This window comes from Neopelma chrysocephalum, unplaced genomic scaffold, assembly GCF_003984885.1.
Source record: "Neopelma chrysocephalum unplaced genomic scaffold, ASM398488v2 Primary Assembly neopelma1_22, whole genome shotgun sequence".
NCBI classification, from domain to species: domain Eukaryota; kingdom Metazoa; phylum Chordata; class Aves; order Passeriformes; family Pipridae; genus Neopelma; species Neopelma chrysocephalum.
The window spans coordinates 3,130,992-3,151,044 of NW_020897689.1; the positions used below are offsets into that span (position 1 = coordinate 3,130,992).

Sequence of the window (20,053 nt, forward strand, 5' to 3'; positions counted from 1 at the left end):
TGCCTAATACTAACATGACTTGTTTAGGTATTTAATATTCTCTAAAATAAAGAATTAGGGAAACATCTCTTAGTCCTATGCGTGAAGGATATTCTCATACTTTTGATAGATACTGACAAACTGTGTTCAGCCCAGTAGCTAAATTTAAGAATAGGGCAACTAGAAAAGTTTTCAATACTTGCATGTCAGGGCAATGAAATGAAGCTGAAGATGGAGACAGAGAACTGATTCAAATTAGATTTCATTTGGCTTGGTCAGTGCAAGATCAGAAGACAGAACCACTAAGGGCACAGGAAGTTTACATGTAAAAACTCACCAAGTGTGACTTCTTGGTAACCAGGTTTCCTTACCAACTTTTTCAATGCAGAATTTCTGAGGACCATTACTTCCTAGAAAAGAAGATTTTAAAAGTGTAATCTGTTCCTTTTAAGTAGCACACTTGATATATACACGACATAAGACACAACTCAGATACACCACACAGAGCTCATTAGGTGCTACTCATTGTTACATGAGTATGAACATGCTTCTCATACAAATGAGCCAATTTCCAAATAGTTTATAAATATATTCATGGGATTTCTGATATAAAAAAGCCCTTCTAGATCCAAGGTGATAAACCTGAAGTTCCTGTTATCTGTACGATTTCAGGATGGTTCACTTGCAAATGAAACAGTTACAGTATAACAACAGTTTTGGTCCCCTTTTTACTTACCCATAAGTTCAGCAAATCCACCCAGTGGTAATCTGCAAGTGCCAGTGACAAACTGCAGAAGCCGCATGCGAACCTCGTTGTCTGTTTCTTTTACAAACTAGGCACAGAAATTCAAATTACTTAATAAAAATCTTTAGCTGGAGAAAAACAAAAACCCCACAAGGTGGTTGAAAAAGTATAGTTCCATTTAAAAATACACCACCTGGGCAATAGTTTGCATTTCTTGATTTTAGCAAAATTGGTTGGAGAGAAGACAGTGATTTCAGATTATATGCAGTGTCAACAGTGTCAACCACTAAAATGTGAAGCCTGGGAACAGCAAAAAAAAGAAGACTCCTTATCTATTTTATTCTACACTAAAATATAAATTATGCCAATGTTTTATATGAAGGCTACTGCCATTTTGATTAAACACAGCACTAGCCTAACCATAGGCTCTGGGTATTTCAAGACTGAAATATTCCATGCATGTGGAAGTCTCAGAGAAAACCCATCCATAACAGCTGCATCACTTTGTACAGGAATTCACTGGGAAGGGGAGAAGAAGAAAAGAGGGGACACAGAGAACTTTGACTCAGAAAAACTTGCATATAAGTGTTGATATCATATCCAAGTTACTTAAACTTCTGGTTAAGATCCTTTCAGTATCAAGAATCTTAAAGAGAGATATCAGATCTTACAATATAAACAAGTTAGGAAGTAATTGATTTGTACCATTTTCCTATAGCAACTTAATCAAAAGCATCTCTAAAATGGTGATTTATCACAAGACAGAAACTGCCTGGCTCTGACTTCCCTTTAGAAAACTTCTTAGAAACTGTGAGCCTGAATAGCATTTTGGAGTGTTTTTCCTTAGCCAACTTCATTAAAATGTGTTATAGTCAGTGCTAGACCAAAATATGACAATAATCATAAATAACATGGGGCATTTTAGATCATCAAATCATAGAATGGTTTTAGTTGGAGGGGACCTTAAAGGTCATCCAGTTTCAACTCCCCTGCCATGAGCAGGGAACCTTCCACTAGACCAGGTTGCTCAGAGCTCCATTCAGCCTGGCCTTGAACACCTGCAGGAATGGGGCATCCACAGCTTCTCTGGACAACCTGTCCCAGTGCCTCACCAGGCTCACAGCAAAGAAATTCCTAATCTAAACCTACCCTCTTTAAGTTTGAATCCATTGCCCCTTGTCCTGTCACTACATACTCTTGTAAAAAGTCCCTTTCTGTCTTCCTTGTAGGCTCCCTTCACGTACTAGAAGGTGAAGATGTACAGGTCAGCTACACATAGGAACATTTAGAAGGTAGATCACTGCTAAGAATACAAAAAACTCGTGATATTATCAGTAAGGACAAGATACAGAAAAAATATTAATGACCCAGCATCCAAATGTAACGTATGTATCTATCTGCCATTTCTCACCCTAAAGTATGCTCCCTAAAGACCAGTAATCCTCCTTTCCTTCTCTGAAAAGAAAAAAGAAAGGAAGCAGTAAGAACCCTCATTTGGATGGCATCCCTCCACTCCACGTCATTTGTGTTACAGAACAAAACAAAGAAGTCAGAAATTTTACTGATCAACACACCTGCCAGAACCATATGATCTGCTTGCTATTCCTTGTATAATGACGATAAACAGTGTTCCTCTGCCAGTCTGCTAAATCAACTTCTTGCATACCACAGAGCATAACCTAGAAAAGAGAATGATTACTTCACAATAAACACATCAATTAAGAGTATTTTCTATCTTGTATGAGACGTGGTAACAAAAATGGAAGTTCTTGCTCTGAAAAAAGGACTGGTAATTTTTTCATTTTACTCCACAGTTAGGTTTTTCTTTATCCTAAGTTTACAGAACTCCTCAAATTTGTTAATGTATTTAAGTGGTCTGAAAGACTGAATACCAGAAACTTGGTATCTTCCAACTAATAATTCAATAATAAAAAATATTACCTTTCCCATAAAAGTAATTTTTATATTGAAGAGAATATTTTCCCTCTCATTAAAACTTTGCCTCATATTCCAAGATAATGGTGATTACATTGCTGCTACTGCTACTACTAGTAAAGATAAAACACACTGCAAAGTATTCATTACAAGAGACAATGAAAGCTGAAAGTTCTAAAGGCAAAGCCTCCTACAAAACTGAATGCTGAATAAGATTGATCAAAGTCCTTTCTCAGAAAAAGCCTCCCATTTAACTTGGGAAGCTTTCAGAAAACTGCTGATTATGTACAGGGAACCTTGGCAGGTCTCACAGAAATAAATAAGCATAGCATTACAGAGCCTTTTGTCCCCACTCCAAATCACAACCCCAAGAGTGAACACAGGGCAGGTCAATTGCTAAGTAATAGCTAAGTAAGTGCATGCAAGTAATTCCTGTTATCAGCCCTATGGTTACAGATGGAGGATCTGCAAATTTCAGTTTCAAACCTTGTTGGTTCCTCCATTTTTCTGTCTTTAAACGTAAGAACCCTAGAACCTATCCTAGACTCTGTATGTGATACTAAGTGATCATTATACACCAGAATCAAGTTCTGTGTCATCTGTTACACGGTGATTCTACCCATCTACCACAGAGGGAAAGGTTTTCTGTGACTAACAGATCCATCAGTGATCTCACAAAACATTGATTCAATAGTAATGGCTTTTCATCATGATTAAATCCAAATGGTTCTATTAAGTTCTCCATGTTCCACAACCTACCAAATGCAGCATGCACAGAGAGAGAGTTAAGCTGACCTATCAGTTTAGTCACTCCATATGTATTACCTTTGCAAAAGGTAAAAATGTTGAACAGAAAACCTCACCTCCAGTTCCTTTTCGTCAAAATAGTGTAGCCACTGTAGAGGAACTACTTCATTAAAACCATCAAGAAAAGCTTTGGTTTGTTCTCTAACTCCCCGAGAAAATCGCCACTCTGCCATTAGCCTGGGATGGAACAAAATCAAAGGTTAATTAAACATCAATCAGCATTCAAGGTGAAGTTCAAACATGTGATTGTGTGTGTGTTCCCACGAGGCAACACTCCCTCAAATTTTACTTCTTACACTGTATGATTCCATTAACTATGAAGAACCTAACATACTAATATTATCACAAATCTCCAAACTCAGACAACAATGAAAGTAGCAAGATGTACTTCGATTACTGTTCCAGTTTAGAAAAAAAGAAATTATTATTAACCTTTCATTAATTCAGCAGCCTTTTCATTAAAATAATGCTACTTGGGCATTTTGACTTTGTTATGAAAAAAAATTTGATTTAGCTTAAAAAATGCATAATCCTAGTATTTCAATGGTAGAAAAGAAAAATTTCCACGGATTTTCAAATATTCTCTTACAAAAAACACCATGTAAGCAGAGAATAGTAAGAAATACTGTTTCTTATAATACTTAAAACTATCATTGCCCAATACTTCTAGCATAAGACTATTTCCAGCTTCAACAAACAGAAGTAATTTTCTGTTCTGAGCTCATTGACACTAAGATTTGGAGGAAGAGGTAATGTGGTCAAAGTTTCAACTAAAATTATCAAACCACTTCTGAATAATAATAATAAAAAAAAATTAAAAAATAAGACAAGAAATATATATATATGTAAACTATTTATCTGACAAACTAAAGACTGCTAATTTAAGTGGAAACTTTATGAGCAGCACTGGACATACACTGAATCACAGAAAAGGATCTGTGTACATCTGCTTTTTAGATCACTGAATAGATGGATCAGAAACACATGTTCCAAAAAAGAAAGACAGTAATAAAATTAGGAAATACACCATTGTGAATTTCGGTTGCCACACTGACAGCAAAGTTCTGAACAATTTTAGAATCTTCTGTCAAATACATGTCTTTCCCTCCACCTGGATTTGTTACCTGCAGTTACTGAAAATAGGCTTGCTCATTTTCAGTTTGACCTGTTCTTTCATTGTACATCTAACAGCACGACAGGTCATCTTCTCTCCACATGGTCTCTTTTTGTACCAACAGATCATATGTATCAAGATAGCAACATGTACCAAAATACTGTTTCAATAACAGTCACAAGAATTACATAGTAACATGGGAAGGAAAAAACACAAAAAAAAGCAACACTGTGTCAAAAAAGACTACAGCAACAGGAGAAACATGGAACACTTTTTTCAGCATCTACATCTTCCTACCCAATATATTCTTCTTTGTTCTCCTCGGTTACCAAGATATTTGAACCTCCTGATTTCAGCTCATGTGAGGTTACTTTTCCTAAGAGCTCCATATCGACACAAAAGTACATTTCCAAGTTACACTCTTCAATGTTATTATCCCTGGATAAAAAGAAAAAAAATAGTGCAATAAATTTTATATAAACTAAAAAATCCATAAAATATCACAGACACACACACAAAAAATAAACTACAAACCTTATCCAAATTAAGGAGTTGTAAAATTCAGTATCAATAGATTCTAGATCCTTAATAGTAAGTTTTTTGCTCAGCATTCGTTTGTAGAAAGGCAGAGAAAAACCAGTGTCAATAAATTTCCCATGAAACAATGCCTGTTGAACAGAAAAAGTCTGTTTAGCTTCTATTGAACTTTTATTGAAGTGTTTCTGGACTTGAAGTCTTTTTTTTCCTTTCTCCTTCAAATAATACAAAGCACCAAATAGCAGTAGCAGTTTGGTATTTTAAAAGTACAAAACATTACATTAAATGGGAAGCAAAAAAAATATTGACAAAATTTATCCAAGCATATGTTATTACAATTTAGAAATTCTTTGATTAAAAAAACCCCTTCTCATAAAAGGATTTCATCCTTTCTTCACTTTATTATGTGAATAAGCATAATTGCCAAGTGTTATTTAATCCTATCTGATCATAATATTTGATTCTATTTGGGACTACTGCCATTTTTTACTACATACATACATACAGCATAATCATCCTTTACAAAATGCTACTGCAGCTTGTAAGAAAGAGCTCTGGGAATCACATTTGTTATAGGTGAGTAACAGAACTGAGAAATTAGGTTCTCCATGAAACTGAAAAAAAAACCCCAAAAACATGGTCCCACTTGTCTCATCACACATGCACATAGGTATAAGCTAATTTCTACTACTGAAGCATAGCACTACATACACACACACACACACAGTGTTAACCTCTACACTGACTCAGTGCATCTAAGAGCTAAATGGAGCACAGCTATCATCCCAAACATAGGCCGTGGATGGTATTCATTGTTCCTCTTTCCTCACAGCTGAAATTCTATGAGCAGAAGAGCCAATTAACAGCCCATTTCCTCTAGGCTCCATCTTTTTTCCTGATCTTCTTATTTCCCCCCTAAGGCTTAGTCTAGCATGCATTTTCTTCTGCTTTAAGAGAGCTTAAAGAGGGTCTCTTGGAGGTCTTTATTTATTTGTTTATTTATCTATTTATTTATTTTTAAACTAGTCTCTACTTCTTATGGTAGAGTGAGCTGATAGAAACTGAAAAATTCAATGTCAAGTGCAGCATCTAGGCATATGATTTTCTCATTTTTGCAAAGGTAAGCTTTTAAAATCATCTCATTTAATGTGTATGATAACAGCAAAATATAAAAAGTGCCTCAGCCAACTTCATTTAACAGGTTTTTGTTACAGAGTAAGATGTGTATTCTTTGTGTTTAATCCTGTTTCTGTTGAAAACCTCTGTGGTGACTTCAGTACTTAAAACTAAAAGAAGTTACAACTATTTTAGAACTCTGAGAACTAGGTGCAACTGCACCTAAAAAGCCTATCTAGACTCCTTAAAATGATTCCCAGTTACATTGTTACCTGAGCTATTTTAAGCCACTGGAGGATATCCCAGGAAGCACTGCAGAAAGTACCATCTAGTATAAACCATGACTACACTCAAACCTTTCAACAGACCACATTATGCACCATTGCACAGCTCTCTCTCTTGCCCAGCTGACAGAATTTAAAATGCAACCACATAAATACTTCAGGAAATAAAAGTTTGTCTTTTAATTACATTAATTAGTTTAATTAAATCCTCTACTATGATTTGTATTGTTATGAATTAGTTTTCCTAAAGTTAACATTTCAAGTATGGATTTATCTGACACACAAGATCAAAAATCACAAACTAAAATAAACAAAATCTAGCTCTAGCACCTAACTGGCTGTATCACATATTCCCGCTAAATGGCATTCTAACTTGCTGAGGGTTCTAAAAGTAAGAAAAAAGTTGGCAGCCTATTGAAAGCGTTAACCCAAAGAGATAAATTGTCATGACAGCACAGAAATGGTGAACTCAGCCATAAAATTCTTGGAATCAGAGGTGTTACTGTCAAAACTGAATAAATATCTCAGAAAGCATCTATAAGAAAAGCAAAACCAAGAAACAGCCCAAACCTAAATTATTATAAGTCTGATAATATTTTTTCATTTATGTTACACTTGGCTTGTATTTATTCTAATTTCATACAAAAAGCCTGAACAACAGAAGACAACATTCTCTTCAATATGAAAATGCACTTTTATCTACTCTTTTTGGTTTCACTATTCACCATGTTCAGGGATGTTGCTGAGGACTACCTGTAGACATGATGATTATGTGGAAAGATGACTGTATCACTACATGGAAAGAAAGAAATGTGACAGAACAGGAGTCACTATAGAAAACCGACACAGTGACACCAGAAGAAGTGACACAACATGCCTCCCCAACTTCTAGTTTACAAGACTAGATGGCAGAGAACCAGCTCCCTAACAGCTTCTGTTCTCCTCAGTATTTGACTTTTGTTTCCAAGTATGTACATTTAAATAAAGGCTCAGTGTACTCCGCATTCTAATTTTTTCAAATACAGTAAGGTATACCAAGTCTAACTGAGGAGCCTTTTTCACAAAATACTAGTCACATTTTTCAGAGCATCAGTATTCAGACACTCAATCAAACAGTGGTTTGCATGAAGCACACACATCCAATTGATGAAAATAAAATATTATATTGAATGTCATATTAACTTTCATCACTCTCCCAGGAAACATAAGTGTGTAAGAGACTTAACTCTCAGGGAATATTTTGGCTCAATAACCTTATATGCTTTTAATCTTCCATTTCTCTGAGATTAATATAACCTTTAATAACTGTAAAAACAAATACTGTTCAGGAATAAATGTATAGCTACAGCAAATATAAAACCTTAAAAATCTAACCTACCATGGCAATAAAGCGCCCAATGAAACAGAAATATGAAAGATGGTCAGGATTGATTGTTGATGCTGGATTTATCTGCAGGCAATAGTTGCTCTTGCCAGCATACTCAAATAGGCAGTACATAGGGTTCAGTACTTCATGGGAAAGCAAGAAAAACCATTCTCTAAGGAAAAAAAACATGTATACACATAAAAACCATCAAATACAGATGTTTATCATCATTCCCCTTAGGTAACTAGCAAAATGGTCAAAATATATGCAAACTTTGAAAAATAATATAAACAGTGTTGTATTAGAATCACAGAATAATATGTGGTATTATATACTTCTTAAATACAAAAAATTCATTATCAAGCAATAATGTTAGAAAGTCATGGTTTTCAAAGTTTAGAAATGATAGTTAAGACTGTCACCTTGAACACACCCTCCGAGCACAGGTTTTAGATGCCTATTAGTAACACTTTTTCTTACAGTCCTTGCCTCAACCAGTACACAGCTTTTATCCTCCTCATGCCTGCTTTACTGTCTACAACTCAAATCTTTATTCAAAAAATCACAGATTATTCCAAGCTTATTATAAACAATTTAGATCAAACAAAACAAAACAAATAAGCCCAAACCTCAGTACACCTTATTTGCTTTCCCAATCTGACACTGAGTTACTGTGGTTTAACAAATTACCATGCATTAGTTAAGCTTGCAGAACACAACAGTGTGAAAATGTCTTTGTTGAGATTAAATGAATACATGTTATTCACCACTTTAATAGTTTCCAGCTCAGCTAATCTGAAATAATACCAGTATTATTAAATACTGGTATTAGTGTTCGGATAGGTGATTTTTATAATATTTGTTGCTTTATAATATTTATATGTAATCAGAGATCTCAGAAGCAGTCATATATTCTCAGGAACTTTTGTATCAAGCACTAACTGTTCAGTACTAAACAGCCAGGCTTAGGGAAAACCTATAAAAAAAGCTAAAAGTCTATCCTATAATAACTGCAGGGACTGAATTCCATTCTAACTACCTTTCAGCTGTCACATTTGAGAGGCATCTTTTCTATCCCTGTATTTATTTGAGATTAGGGAATAGAAATGAAATTTGCTGGCACATTTCTCCTAACAGTTCTATGAAACTTGAGTCATGGATCATGATTCGCTATGATACATTTCCAACTCAAAGGCTAAGAAGAAAGAGTAAATAGAGAAAGGCAGCCAGGATATGATAACCCTAACAGGGTTCTGTGTATCTTTCAATAAGTATGAGAATGTTGTACAGCATTCTGTGCAAGTTTTACACTAAGACAATTATATTAACTCTATATAAAAGTATAAAATTTAATAGGCATTTAAATTAGAACAAAGTCAGATAACAAGGGAGGAATTAAATAAATCAGTCATCAACAAAAAGTTTGTAAAAGCAAAGAATTTTTCACATCAACAGCTAAAACTTGCCATAAGACATAGCGTCAGATTGGTCCTGCTAAATGCAAGGTAAAGTCTGGAGAGAGCACCAAGTTTAGCCTGCTGCGAGACAGCTGATAAATCGGGGCATCAGCTTTTTATATTTGTATTAATGCAGTAGTAGTCAGTACATGAACATTTACTCGGTGACATTTAAAAATTCTCAGCTCAAGTCACAATCAGATCCTTGCTACTTCTCAGTATCACATACAAAATCTTGGGCAAGACAACTATGAAACTATACTACTTATGTATTTGTTATTTATTTATTTATTCTGCTACTTTCTGTGACTAACACACTTCAGTTAAATTATTTTAACATCACTTCTTTGGAATACTTGGTTTCTATGGAACAGATTAGTTGAACTCGCTCGGTTCCCATCCTATGCCTAGGGACATCACAGCAGGGACACCAACCAAACAGAACCCATGTAAAGCAAAAATTGAATTCCTCCCTGCAGTCACTTCCCAAAAGCCTATCAGATACTGTAATTCAGAACCATAACACCTCACATATCCTAAGAAGCTAAACCTTCAGAGGCAAGCTTTCTTATTTATAAATATTATATATTTTCACTGAATTTCATTTTAACACAGTAAGCTACATAAAACCAGAAAAAAACTACAGCAGAACACCTTTACATTAAAAAATCCCAACCTAACAGGAAAAATTCTATCATCTATAACCACTTCCAATTCTCTGGATCTACAGTAGTACTGAAATTTTCATCCTAAAAGTATCATTTCAGTCTGAAAGTAACTGGCAGCAGTAGTGAGTGGTTGTATTCTATATGGTCAAGAGATGAAACACACTTTGTCTATGGTTTTCTTGCTATCAGATTTTTGCCTCTGAGTTCCACTTCAGATCTTAGAAAAGCCAGCAGTTCAACTGGTTTGCATTCCTGCAGAGCCTACATTGTCTGTCTGCTCTTACTTCATGCCTGCACTACTCTCCTATTGTTTATACCCTTTCTACTCATAACAGCCCCAATCTGGTGTTCGCTTATTTTTTTCCAAATAAGCAGAACATTTTTCCACAGTCCCCATTTCTAGGAAAATAGAACTTTCTGATAGAAAGTTTCTGAAATAACTCGGTCCAGAGCAATTAACTGGCATTAAAAAATTCCAATTTTTACATCAATCTTTGTCAAAGAACTGAACAACTGACACCACAGATTTAGCAATGCAGGGTTATAACCCATAACAATAGACAGAGCTGCCAGTTCCACCTTCTTAATACATTTAGGGGAACTAAAAAGGTACCCAGGGTCAGATTGCAAGAGAAATCAAGGTTAGAGTGCTATTAAAAAAAAAAAAAAACTATTTTAAACAAATTCCTTTTACCTTGCCAAGCCACCATAATCCAATCCTTCTTCTCCTCTGAATATAACATATAGTCTTCTCCTCAAATCATAGGGTTTTAATGCCATAATCTATTAAAAAAACCCCACAAAAATAATTAATAAGTTATAAACTATGAATTGTCACTACATCACTCATTCATATTTAATTTTATTTTGATACAGAAATGCTATATATCACAAATGTTACACAGGTTTGACAAGTAATTAGACCATCTCATGGAAAATGCAATCAGTGAACTACACACAAAAATACCAAATTGGACTTAAAATCCTTGAACAACAGAGTGCTAGCAAGTGGGAGAGAATATCTGGAAAGTACTGCTATATGGTGTCCTGTTCTTACACTCTTCCTAAGGCAGTCATTATTAAAGGAAAACAGGCAAAAAGGCATCTCATCTGATTTTTAGTTTTAGGCAAATCACTTAAAGGAGTAATTTAATCCAGAATAAGTGTAATACACTTTCATTAATAATATGCTCTTTACTTATAGAGAATCCCTCCCAGAAGGTTTTGATGTGGTGACAGCAGCCAGAATTTCCATTGTTACAGAGAAAGGAGGAATATCATACATTGGCTGCAGACTGTAAGAGATCAAGAACTGTAAGCTTCAATTACACAGATTTAACCTTTGAAAGACAAAGCAGGACAGCAGTTTTAACTGGAGAAAGCAACATATTGTAATGTATCTAGCCACAGGAATCAGAAAAGCAAATCTGATGTGGTTGATAGAGTAGGCAATGCGGTTAAGCTACGGAACTCATTACCACAAGAGGCTGTAGATGCAAAAAGTTCACAAGAGGAACACAGACAAGCTCACTGAAGAGAAGTCCCTTGAGGATTATTAAAATACTCAGAAACCACATCAAGCTTGAGAGGCATTTCAATTGTAAACAGTTGGAAGCTGAAAGACCATTTGGTAAAAATATTATATACAATACTTCTGTTCTTACAGTCGTACCTAAGAATCCCTCACTGGCTAATACCAGAGGAAGATTACTATGCCTAAAGGACCATTAGTCTGAACTGGCTATGGGCATTTTTGTCTTGATAAACAAACACAGTAATTTTTGCAGGCTTACTTGCTGGAAGGAATCCTCGAACAAAGTCTGTCTGGATACATTGATTTTCACATGACTTGGCAGTGCATTGGACTGTAATCAGAAGGCAATAACATTAAAAGGCAGCATATATAAATGTAAACTCATATAGTTTCAATAAGTAAGTAATTACTAAATCAGTACCTGACACAAGTAACGGAAATGAGCAAGTTTCCATCTAAAGCTACGCTCGTAAGCAATCTGTGGCCCTTTATTTCTGTAAGGAAATATATTTGAGATACATTAACCATACAGACATCAAATAGTACTTTCAATGCTAAACAACAGCATGTAGATATCAAAAATACACAAAAATTTTTATTGCAAGATGCAATCAGAAACAAAATGCAGCTGATGGTTTGGTATGCCAGTCTTCCTTTCCACCACCCCTTCCCCTTTTTTGTTTTTTTTGGTTTAAGATGCAAGTCCATTTACTAAATTGAGAAAGTTAAAGCTCAAGGGGATATCAAATCCTTATTAAACTTGTAAAAATTACAAGTCACCTAAAGGAGAGACACCATCTTCACTGAGAGAAAGACAACTAAGTTAGGCTTCATAAATTCAGCTGCCTGTGGAACCGTGAAGGACTTTCTAGTGCAACACTATAGGCTCTTTCAATGAAAAGTCATAAACATGTCATCAGAAGCCCTACCCTATATAAAAGACATAAAGACAGCCACTATAGGTTGGGTCAATACTTCTAACTAAACTATTTTAAAGTTTTTTATGCAAACTTTTTGAGAAGTATTCAGAACTACTTTGTTTAGACATTATTGTTGCTAGAGTGTGTGTAATTATAAGCAATACTCATAATGATCATTTGTTGTTTCTTTACAAAGTGTAACTGTTACTTACATTAGTTCAATATTCAAGCTTACCTCACTTCCCCTCCCTATTTATAAAATGATTGGTATTCGAAAAGTGTATAAAAACTATTGAACATCAGAGCAGTACAGCAAAAGGTGTCATAAATAAACTGACAATTAAAGCTTAAAAGATTAAATTCATATTACAAGAATTTGTTCATAATTTTGCGTGTAATTCCAGCTAAAACTGTAGATTGTTTTATAGTATGAGAAAACTTCACTATTAAACTATAATAAGGTAAAAACATTCAAAAATATATTTAGTTTCTCACTTACACAGAAGATTTCCCAGTACGAGGATCATTGAATGTGGTCGTTCTTGTATTATGATCAACAAAGTATCTGACACCTTCTCTGGTATATCTGATTTCCCAGCCCTCTGGAAGAGGGTCCTCATTTTGTAATCTGCAGAAGAAATTTCAGACAGTGTGGTTTCTCCCATATCAGGATAAAAAAGAATTAAGCATGATCTTTTTTTATATACACACCTACCCTTGGGTTCGAGGGTCTTCCCACTGTGTTGTCTTTGTGTTATGATTTACAAAATACACCCTATCATTTGAATCCACTCTCCTTTCTAAGGGAGAAAAAAAAAGAAAATAAAAAAAGCCAGTATAGAATAATTGCATTCCAAATTTCTGTAACTGTCACTTCCTGAAATCAACAGCTAATTAACTTACCCCAACCTGGTGGTAAAGGCCCAAGCGGATCATTTTCTGCTGACAACATCGAAGCCTATTTAAAAACAAGAGGACTTTCCATTAGGCCAAATATTATTCTTTTTTTTTTCTTAATGTGTTTTAAAATTATTGCTAGTTCTGCACAGTATTCATTCTGGAAAAAAAATCATGTAATTTTTAATCTGGTTTTGCAAAGAAACATAGATTATATGATAATAAGATATGATTTTCACACTTGCCTCCACTGTTTCCAACCCAATGTATCCCTTTCCCTTCCTACAGCGAACTTGAGAGGCAAGGTCTCACAAAGAGGTACAGTTCATCGAAGGTTTGCGGAAACATGTATCAGCAGATAAGCACAATGCTGTTGCTTAAGAACACGTTTTACCATAATAAACATTTGCAAGCACAGAGAATACTGCCAACATAAGGGGTTTTGCTTCCTCAATACACGATGACTTCTCTGGATGTTTGGCTATTTTCAGACTTTATCATTTTTTGAAAATGCAGCTGCATTTGTTAAAATATGCTGATGGGTAAAATTATACCAACATATGGTAAGGTTAAAAGGAAAAAAAAAAGAAAAAACAGATTACGTTATTATATAAAACCACGCTAAGCCCATAATATACTGTAACCTTGTAGAAGTCCCCCAGTAGCTCCCAAAAATACAAAGCATAGGGAAAAAAACCCAAAAGGCAGAAATCCCACAGACTGTTGTATCCATGCTCTCATGTATAACTAAAAGCATCCACCCCTAAAGTTTTGTAGACACAAAATTTTTTCATGTGTATGTGCAGAATGGAATTTTGATATATGGGAACCGATCTACATTTTCCAAAGAGTATCTTAGGAACACCTTGCTACTAATACTGCTTTATAGCATTTGCAGTACAGAAAGTCAAATCCACTTAGGGGTTTACAACAGCAAATTCAGGCAAAACAAATCTATGATATTTTTCCTGTGAAAGAGAAACAGAGCAAGGATCAGAAGGAAATGCATTAGTTACACTCAAAATCAAGCTGCGTATTTGTTCCAACCACCAGCTACTACATGTGAACAGAGAATTATCATTATCTCAGCAGCAAATGCAGTTAGCCTTTTCTGCTTTTGAGACTACACAATCACAATGCCCCTCTAACCAAAGACTTCTCTGTGGTGAGTATAAAAAAAGAATAGTGCACAAAAGCAAAATGCTCTCTGCCAAATAACTGAACAGTGGCACAATTTAGAGATTTCCAACCTTCTTAATAGGCCCAAGGATTTGTGTGTGGCTGCTGGCCACACACAGCTGTATATTTAACAGAACACACTGAAATAGTAGGCAGTGGCATGGGATGAGGCAGATTCAATACTGCAAGGACTACAATAAATTAATCCAGGTAAAAATGAAAGTAACTAAAATAACTACAGCCTACCTACTCTTCTTCCTTTACATAGTTTAGCTTTGACCACTCAAGGTGATTGAAACATTCTCTTATTCACTGAAAATATTCATCTACTTTTTCCCCAAAAATAAAATACAATCTCAGTCATAAACTGCTATATAGGCAGAGTCCTGGTATGTCACCAGAGGATGAAAACTTAGCTAGAGTCTGACCCTAACTATTCTAGAAGAAAGTATACAGAAACGCTAAAGTAAAAAACTTACACTTTTTTCAATATAATTTCAATTTTTTTCCCCCAACAAACTGTGAGTTCTACCTATGCAACTGATATAATACTTAGAAAACAGAATTCTAAAAAGATGCAGTCACATTATCTTTTCTCTTCCTTCAAGTATATTCTGCCTCACAAACAAATCCTCATTTAATGATTCTAAGGTCAGATGGAACATTTTAAGAAATGAGTCTGTGGTTTTCAGTAAGAGTTATCATTTAATGAAGGAAGAAACATAATTTAATTTTAAAAATGTATTGTTCCCTGGAAGAATAAATCCAGCTCAAAAAAAACCATATTGGCAACTGATCAAAGTAGTACACAAGTACAGAAAGTTGGTCAGGAAGAGTTCTTGGCTGGATGTGTTTCAGCTGTGATTCTCGGATTTGCATTGAAAGTCACCAGTGTGTATAAGTACCTGAAGGAGGGTGCAAAAAGGATGGAGCCAGCCAGGCTTTTTTCACTGGTGCACAGTGGTAAGACCAGAGGCAATGGGCACACACTGAAACATGGGAGGTTCTCTCTGAACATCAGGAACCACTTTTTACTGTGAGGGTGACAGCACTGGCAAAGGTTTCCAGAGAGGTTGTGGAGTCTCTATCCTTGGAGATATTTACAAGACATCTGGGGACAGTCCTGGACAGCTGGCTGTAGGTGGCCTTGTCTGAGCAGGGATATTGGACCAAATAGCATTCAGAGGTCCCTTCCAGCCTTGACCATTCTATCTTTCTCTAATTGCATAAAACAAATTGACTTTGATGCACAGCTCCAGGAGTTAATTAGTGGCGATGCATGTTTCTGCTATTGCTAGTGACAAGATATGATGTCCAATTAGACAATGAGAGGCTGAGAACTCTTAAATGTAAGAATACTGCAGCATCCTTTACTTCAGAGGTGTATGTGAATAAAATCCATCAAATTCAAAGTTAGGTCTACAAATGCATAGAGTCCTATTCCAATGAAACTGTTTTAGACTTGTACTTCAATGGTTTCTTCTTTAAAACACTCTAGCTTTACTACGTATCACTTACAAAGTCTCTGGATTGGATCATTTTTTAAGAGGCCAAGCACAATTCTTTAAGTGCACTGTTTAGAGTGACAGTGACATGCAGGCACCATCATTTTTAACTATTTATCCAATCACAGATGGGAAAATCTGGCTCAAGCAATGTCCTCTTTGAAGCTACTCATATTTTCTTCAGGCAGAAGTGAGCAACTATTTGAGAGAAATGGAAAACCATGTAGGAAATTCCACAGCTGAACCAGGTGCGTAAGCTTCAAAAGTAAGCTCAAAGTAAAAGAATTGCCACTTGTATTAATGAATGACTCCTAATCATTAAAACAGTTTTGAAGGCCATTTAATGTTCAAAATGTCCATAACTCAACCCTTATGTTCCTTTTCAGTTTAAGGGACTGCTTATTTTTACCTCTTCTTACTGTAATGAAAAATCTTAAGTAAAATGCAGTACACAAAGCTCCACTAGAGAACTGACTCAGAAGGAAGTACTTTCTGCCCTTGTAGACGATTTTTGTTAGCATTTTTCAAAAGAATCAGAATCTGAATTACTGATACTGAACGTCTCATAACACATCTGGTTGAACAGTTATAAAATCACTTTTTCTAAAGTTAAAGAACAAAAAGTATACCTATACCTCTCTACTAATTTCTAAATTTTATGTAAAAGTTACCGAGTAGAGGTATCGTTGGTTGAATTGTTGCATAGCTCCCTGCAGTTGATTCCGTTGAGATTGCCACTGCTCAAAGTTCCTGACTGATTCCATTGTTGGTCGTTGCCATGTTGTCGTTCTGGTGTTGTGGTCCACATAGTAAACTCTCCCACGATCATCAACTCTTCTTTCCCAGCTTTCAGGAAACGCAAATGTTAACAGCTAAATTTTTCAGTAATGTTACTAGCTGATATTCTTTTTATGCTTAAATTCCTAAGCAGTGCTTGAATGAACTACTGGAGTCACAGGCATGATTTAAATTTCTAAGGGACACAAAAGTACTCCCCAACTTAATTGGCAGAAGAACAACTACATAGAGCACACACTTCAAGCAATAGCATGCCCAGCATTCTGTCATTGCATTTTTAACTTTGTAAATTTCTGTGACTGCAAGTAATGTTGGCAGATTTCACAGAAAACACTTTGCTGGGAAATCTGAGGTTTGGAATCAGTGCACTACACTTAGTGGCACCACTTAAATAAAGGTGGTCAAATGTGCATTATTTTAGGTTTAAGTTTTAAAGGAAGAACAAAATACTTTAGTAGCTGTATTTGAACAACTGATCAGAACAAGTGGCATATACAGTACCAACATTCCAATAACAATAGCTACAAGTAATATAATTCCACATTAAATGAAAGTTAGAATTTCTTATTATATGATGCACAATACAGTTTTCATGAGCTGCTGCTTGTGTCCTGCAACAAACAAATAAAAAAATAGTATATTAATAATATTGAATTCAAAAATGTCTACATTACCCAGGAGGTAAGGGCTGTGGTCTTTCCCACGTTGTAGTTCGTGTGTTGTGATCAACATAATAGGTTCTACCATGAGGATCCTTTCTTTGTTCCCACCTTCAAGACAAAGAGACTTTCACATAAATCAAGGTGAAAATACTTCCTTGGGACATCCCACTAAGACAAAAAAGTACCTTGGTATTGAATGAAAATATCAGGTTCCAAAACTCATTCTAGAACTCCAAAGAAAATTCACACTAGAATATGTATCAGTTACTTCCTATTGAACTGATATCATCATAAAGACTTCTTTAAAGGACTTGGCACATAAAATGAGTATACATCAATATTCACAAGCATTTTCAAGTTATATTTAAGCTATCTGAGAACAAAGTAATTAATTACCTGCTTGATACTTGGATGCTAAAACAACCTCATTCAAAAAGTGCTTAGAGATGCATTCTTTGCATTTCCAAGTTCACGCCTCTCTCAAAAAAAGAGGGAGTTTACATTTTGAAGCTCTGTTCCCTATATCCAACAAACAACAGCATCTTTCAGAGTGAGCCTGAAGTGTGCGCTATCAGATGGTTTTCCTGTGTTTCTATTTCCTGTCCTGGTAATCCCTGGGGATTATTTCTTCTGTTTAAGTTTTGCAAAGCAAACTTACATTGAAGATGGAGCTAGGACCAAACATTATCAACAACTAAAGTTTCATGATGCTGGGAACTACCATGATGCAATAAAAATCTGCAGTTGATACATGATATATGTTTGGTTTTCTTACATATATACATAATTAGCTCCTCAAAACACAGGCAGAACACCTTGCCTCCTTCTCACTGGTCTGGGTGTGTATTTTCTCACTACTACAGTGTATCCCATAAAACTCTTGCAAAATGTTTTCTGCAGTTTAAGAGGTTACATGTTAAGATTTCAAGAAGAGAAGAGAGGAGAGGAGAGGCACCGTTTTACAGAGTTACTATGGCTAGACATAATGGAGACTCAATTAGGCTGGGGGGCGGAGTGGAGAGGGGCATGAGGAACCACAGAAAAAAAACACACACGGAAACGTGATCAGGGAGGAATGATGAAAAAATGCATTTGGCCATAGTGTGTACTATGCCTGGAACTCATGATCCTGTCCTCAAGGGGAAACATGTAATTAATTTTAAAAAAAGCATGTGAAGGGGGGATAACCACAGGAGTTCCCACCTATAAAAAGTTTCCATTTTCAGAGCGTCTGAAAGTTAAAAACGAGGTAACTCTTCCCCAACAATTTATATATAAAAATATATTTCTATCTTTTTAAATGTTTGTTTTCATGTTTATCTGCAGAAACTCAAGTGAAATGTCACTAATAATTACTGAACCTTCTTCACAGGGAGCAGGTACACGAGAGGTTCTCTGAAAGATCAGCTAAAATGACACAAGGTGTACACAGTCTGGGTTAAGAAACAATTTCTGGGATCAGAAAATACTAAAATAGTTAATATTTACAATATTATGGAAATGTCAGTATTTCCAATTAGTTACTGAAGATATTTTTTCACCCAAACATGAAAGCATCTATAAAAAAAGTTAAGTTATATATATATATATACACACACACTTGTGTATGTACTATATTTTCATTTTTAATTTTGTATTTAACACTATAGAAGAGGTTTCTAACAGTCTAGTAAAATTAAAATATTCTAGCTATCCTTACACGGGAAGCACCTAAGAGGATTTATAAACTAGTTTAATGATTTTCACTTGTCTGTGTTTTGGTTCCTACAACATTCTTACAGTTTAGGTAACATAAGAGTAACAAATTACAGCCCAAATAAGTTTGAATGTATGAAATAAAAAGTCTTCACATCCATAATGCCCAAGAGTTTGTCTATTGAGATCACAATACCATCTCAGCAAACCAGTTATCAGTTGTTACTTTCTGGGACAAGAGTAGCCAGTTATAGCATCAGTACAAATCCCATTTTAGATCAAATAACCCTGTCTCAGCCACCTGACCTGCATTTGACAATTCCAGTATAGAACTGGTTCCTAGTGTAGAATTAAGTGTCTGTTTCTTTATACTCACATTCAGATGAAACATAATTATAGCATTAAAACCAAAACCACATACCCTGGTGGCAAAGGTTCTGTACTGGCACTACCAGGCTGCTGTCTTACAGGTTCTGCAGATGCACTTGAGGTGGAGGAGGATTCCCTTGGTTTTGCTGCATCTGCAGCTATACTGTTTCGAGCATCAGGCTGAGCACAGTCTGTTGCAGCTGTAGGTTCTAGTCCAGCAGACACAGCAGGTGATGCAGAAGTGTGGCTTTCAGAACTAGTTGCTTCTGTTGCTGACTGAGGTTCTACTGTAGTGTTAGTGCAATCTGAATTCATGGGAGCTTCGACTGAAGTCATTGGAGCCTCAGAGGCAGAAGAATTACCCGCTTCAGGTGCAGAGGAGGATGACTCGCCATTAACTGAGAAACGGGAAATAAGAACATTTGTGTACCAGAATCTGATGAGATTTATTTTTCAAATTACCAACTTTTGGAGTAAACAAATTGG

At 35.5% G+C, this 20,053-nt stretch overlaps 2 protein-coding genes across 5 annotated transcripts in view; both read right to left on the bottom strand.

The window, feature by feature from the left end:
- CPNE3 (copine 3) overlaps nucleotides 1–335 on the bottom strand; it is a 47,824-nt gene extending 47,489 nt beyond the window's left edge. The window contains exon 1 of the mRNA XM_027683155.1: nucleotides 317–335. The gene's annotated coding sequence lies outside the window, so the exon portion shown is untranslated. The remainder of the gene's footprint in view (nucleotides 1–316) is intronic.
- The window catches only part of WWP1 (WW domain containing E3 ubiquitin protein ligase 1), a 58,437-nt gene that overhangs the window by 3,052 nt on the left and 35,332 nt on the right, over nucleotides 1–20,053 (bottom strand). For all 4 annotated transcript variants that reach the window (XM_027682725.1, XM_027682810.1, XM_027682641.1 and 1 more), the window contains 16 exons: nucleotides 19,620–19,965; nucleotides 17,516–17,611; nucleotides 16,715–16,889; nucleotides 13,366–13,420; nucleotides 13,178–13,262; nucleotides 12,962–13,090; nucleotides 11,964–12,036; nucleotides 11,802–11,873; nucleotides 10,703–10,791; nucleotides 7,896–8,055; nucleotides 5,115–5,248; nucleotides 4,878–5,018; nucleotides 3,523–3,643; nucleotides 2,299–2,403; nucleotides 716–812; nucleotides 317–389 (listed from right to left, as the gene is read on the bottom strand). In XM_027682725.1, coding sequence (XP_027538526.1) covers nucleotides 317–389; nucleotides 716–812; nucleotides 2,299–2,403; nucleotides 3,523–3,643; nucleotides 4,878–5,018; nucleotides 5,115–5,248; nucleotides 7,896–8,055; nucleotides 10,703–10,791; nucleotides 11,802–11,873; nucleotides 11,964–12,036; nucleotides 12,962–13,090; nucleotides 13,178–13,262; nucleotides 13,366–13,420; nucleotides 16,715–16,889; nucleotides 17,516–17,611; nucleotides 19,620–19,965 — 1,951 coding nt within the window. The remainder of the gene's footprint in view (nucleotides 1–316; nucleotides 390–715; nucleotides 813–2,298; nucleotides 2,404–3,522; nucleotides 3,644–4,877; nucleotides 5,019–5,114; nucleotides 5,249–7,895; nucleotides 8,056–10,702; nucleotides 10,792–11,801; nucleotides 11,874–11,963; nucleotides 12,037–12,961; nucleotides 13,091–13,177; nucleotides 13,263–13,365; nucleotides 13,421–16,714; nucleotides 16,890–17,515; nucleotides 17,612–19,619; nucleotides 19,966–20,053) is intronic.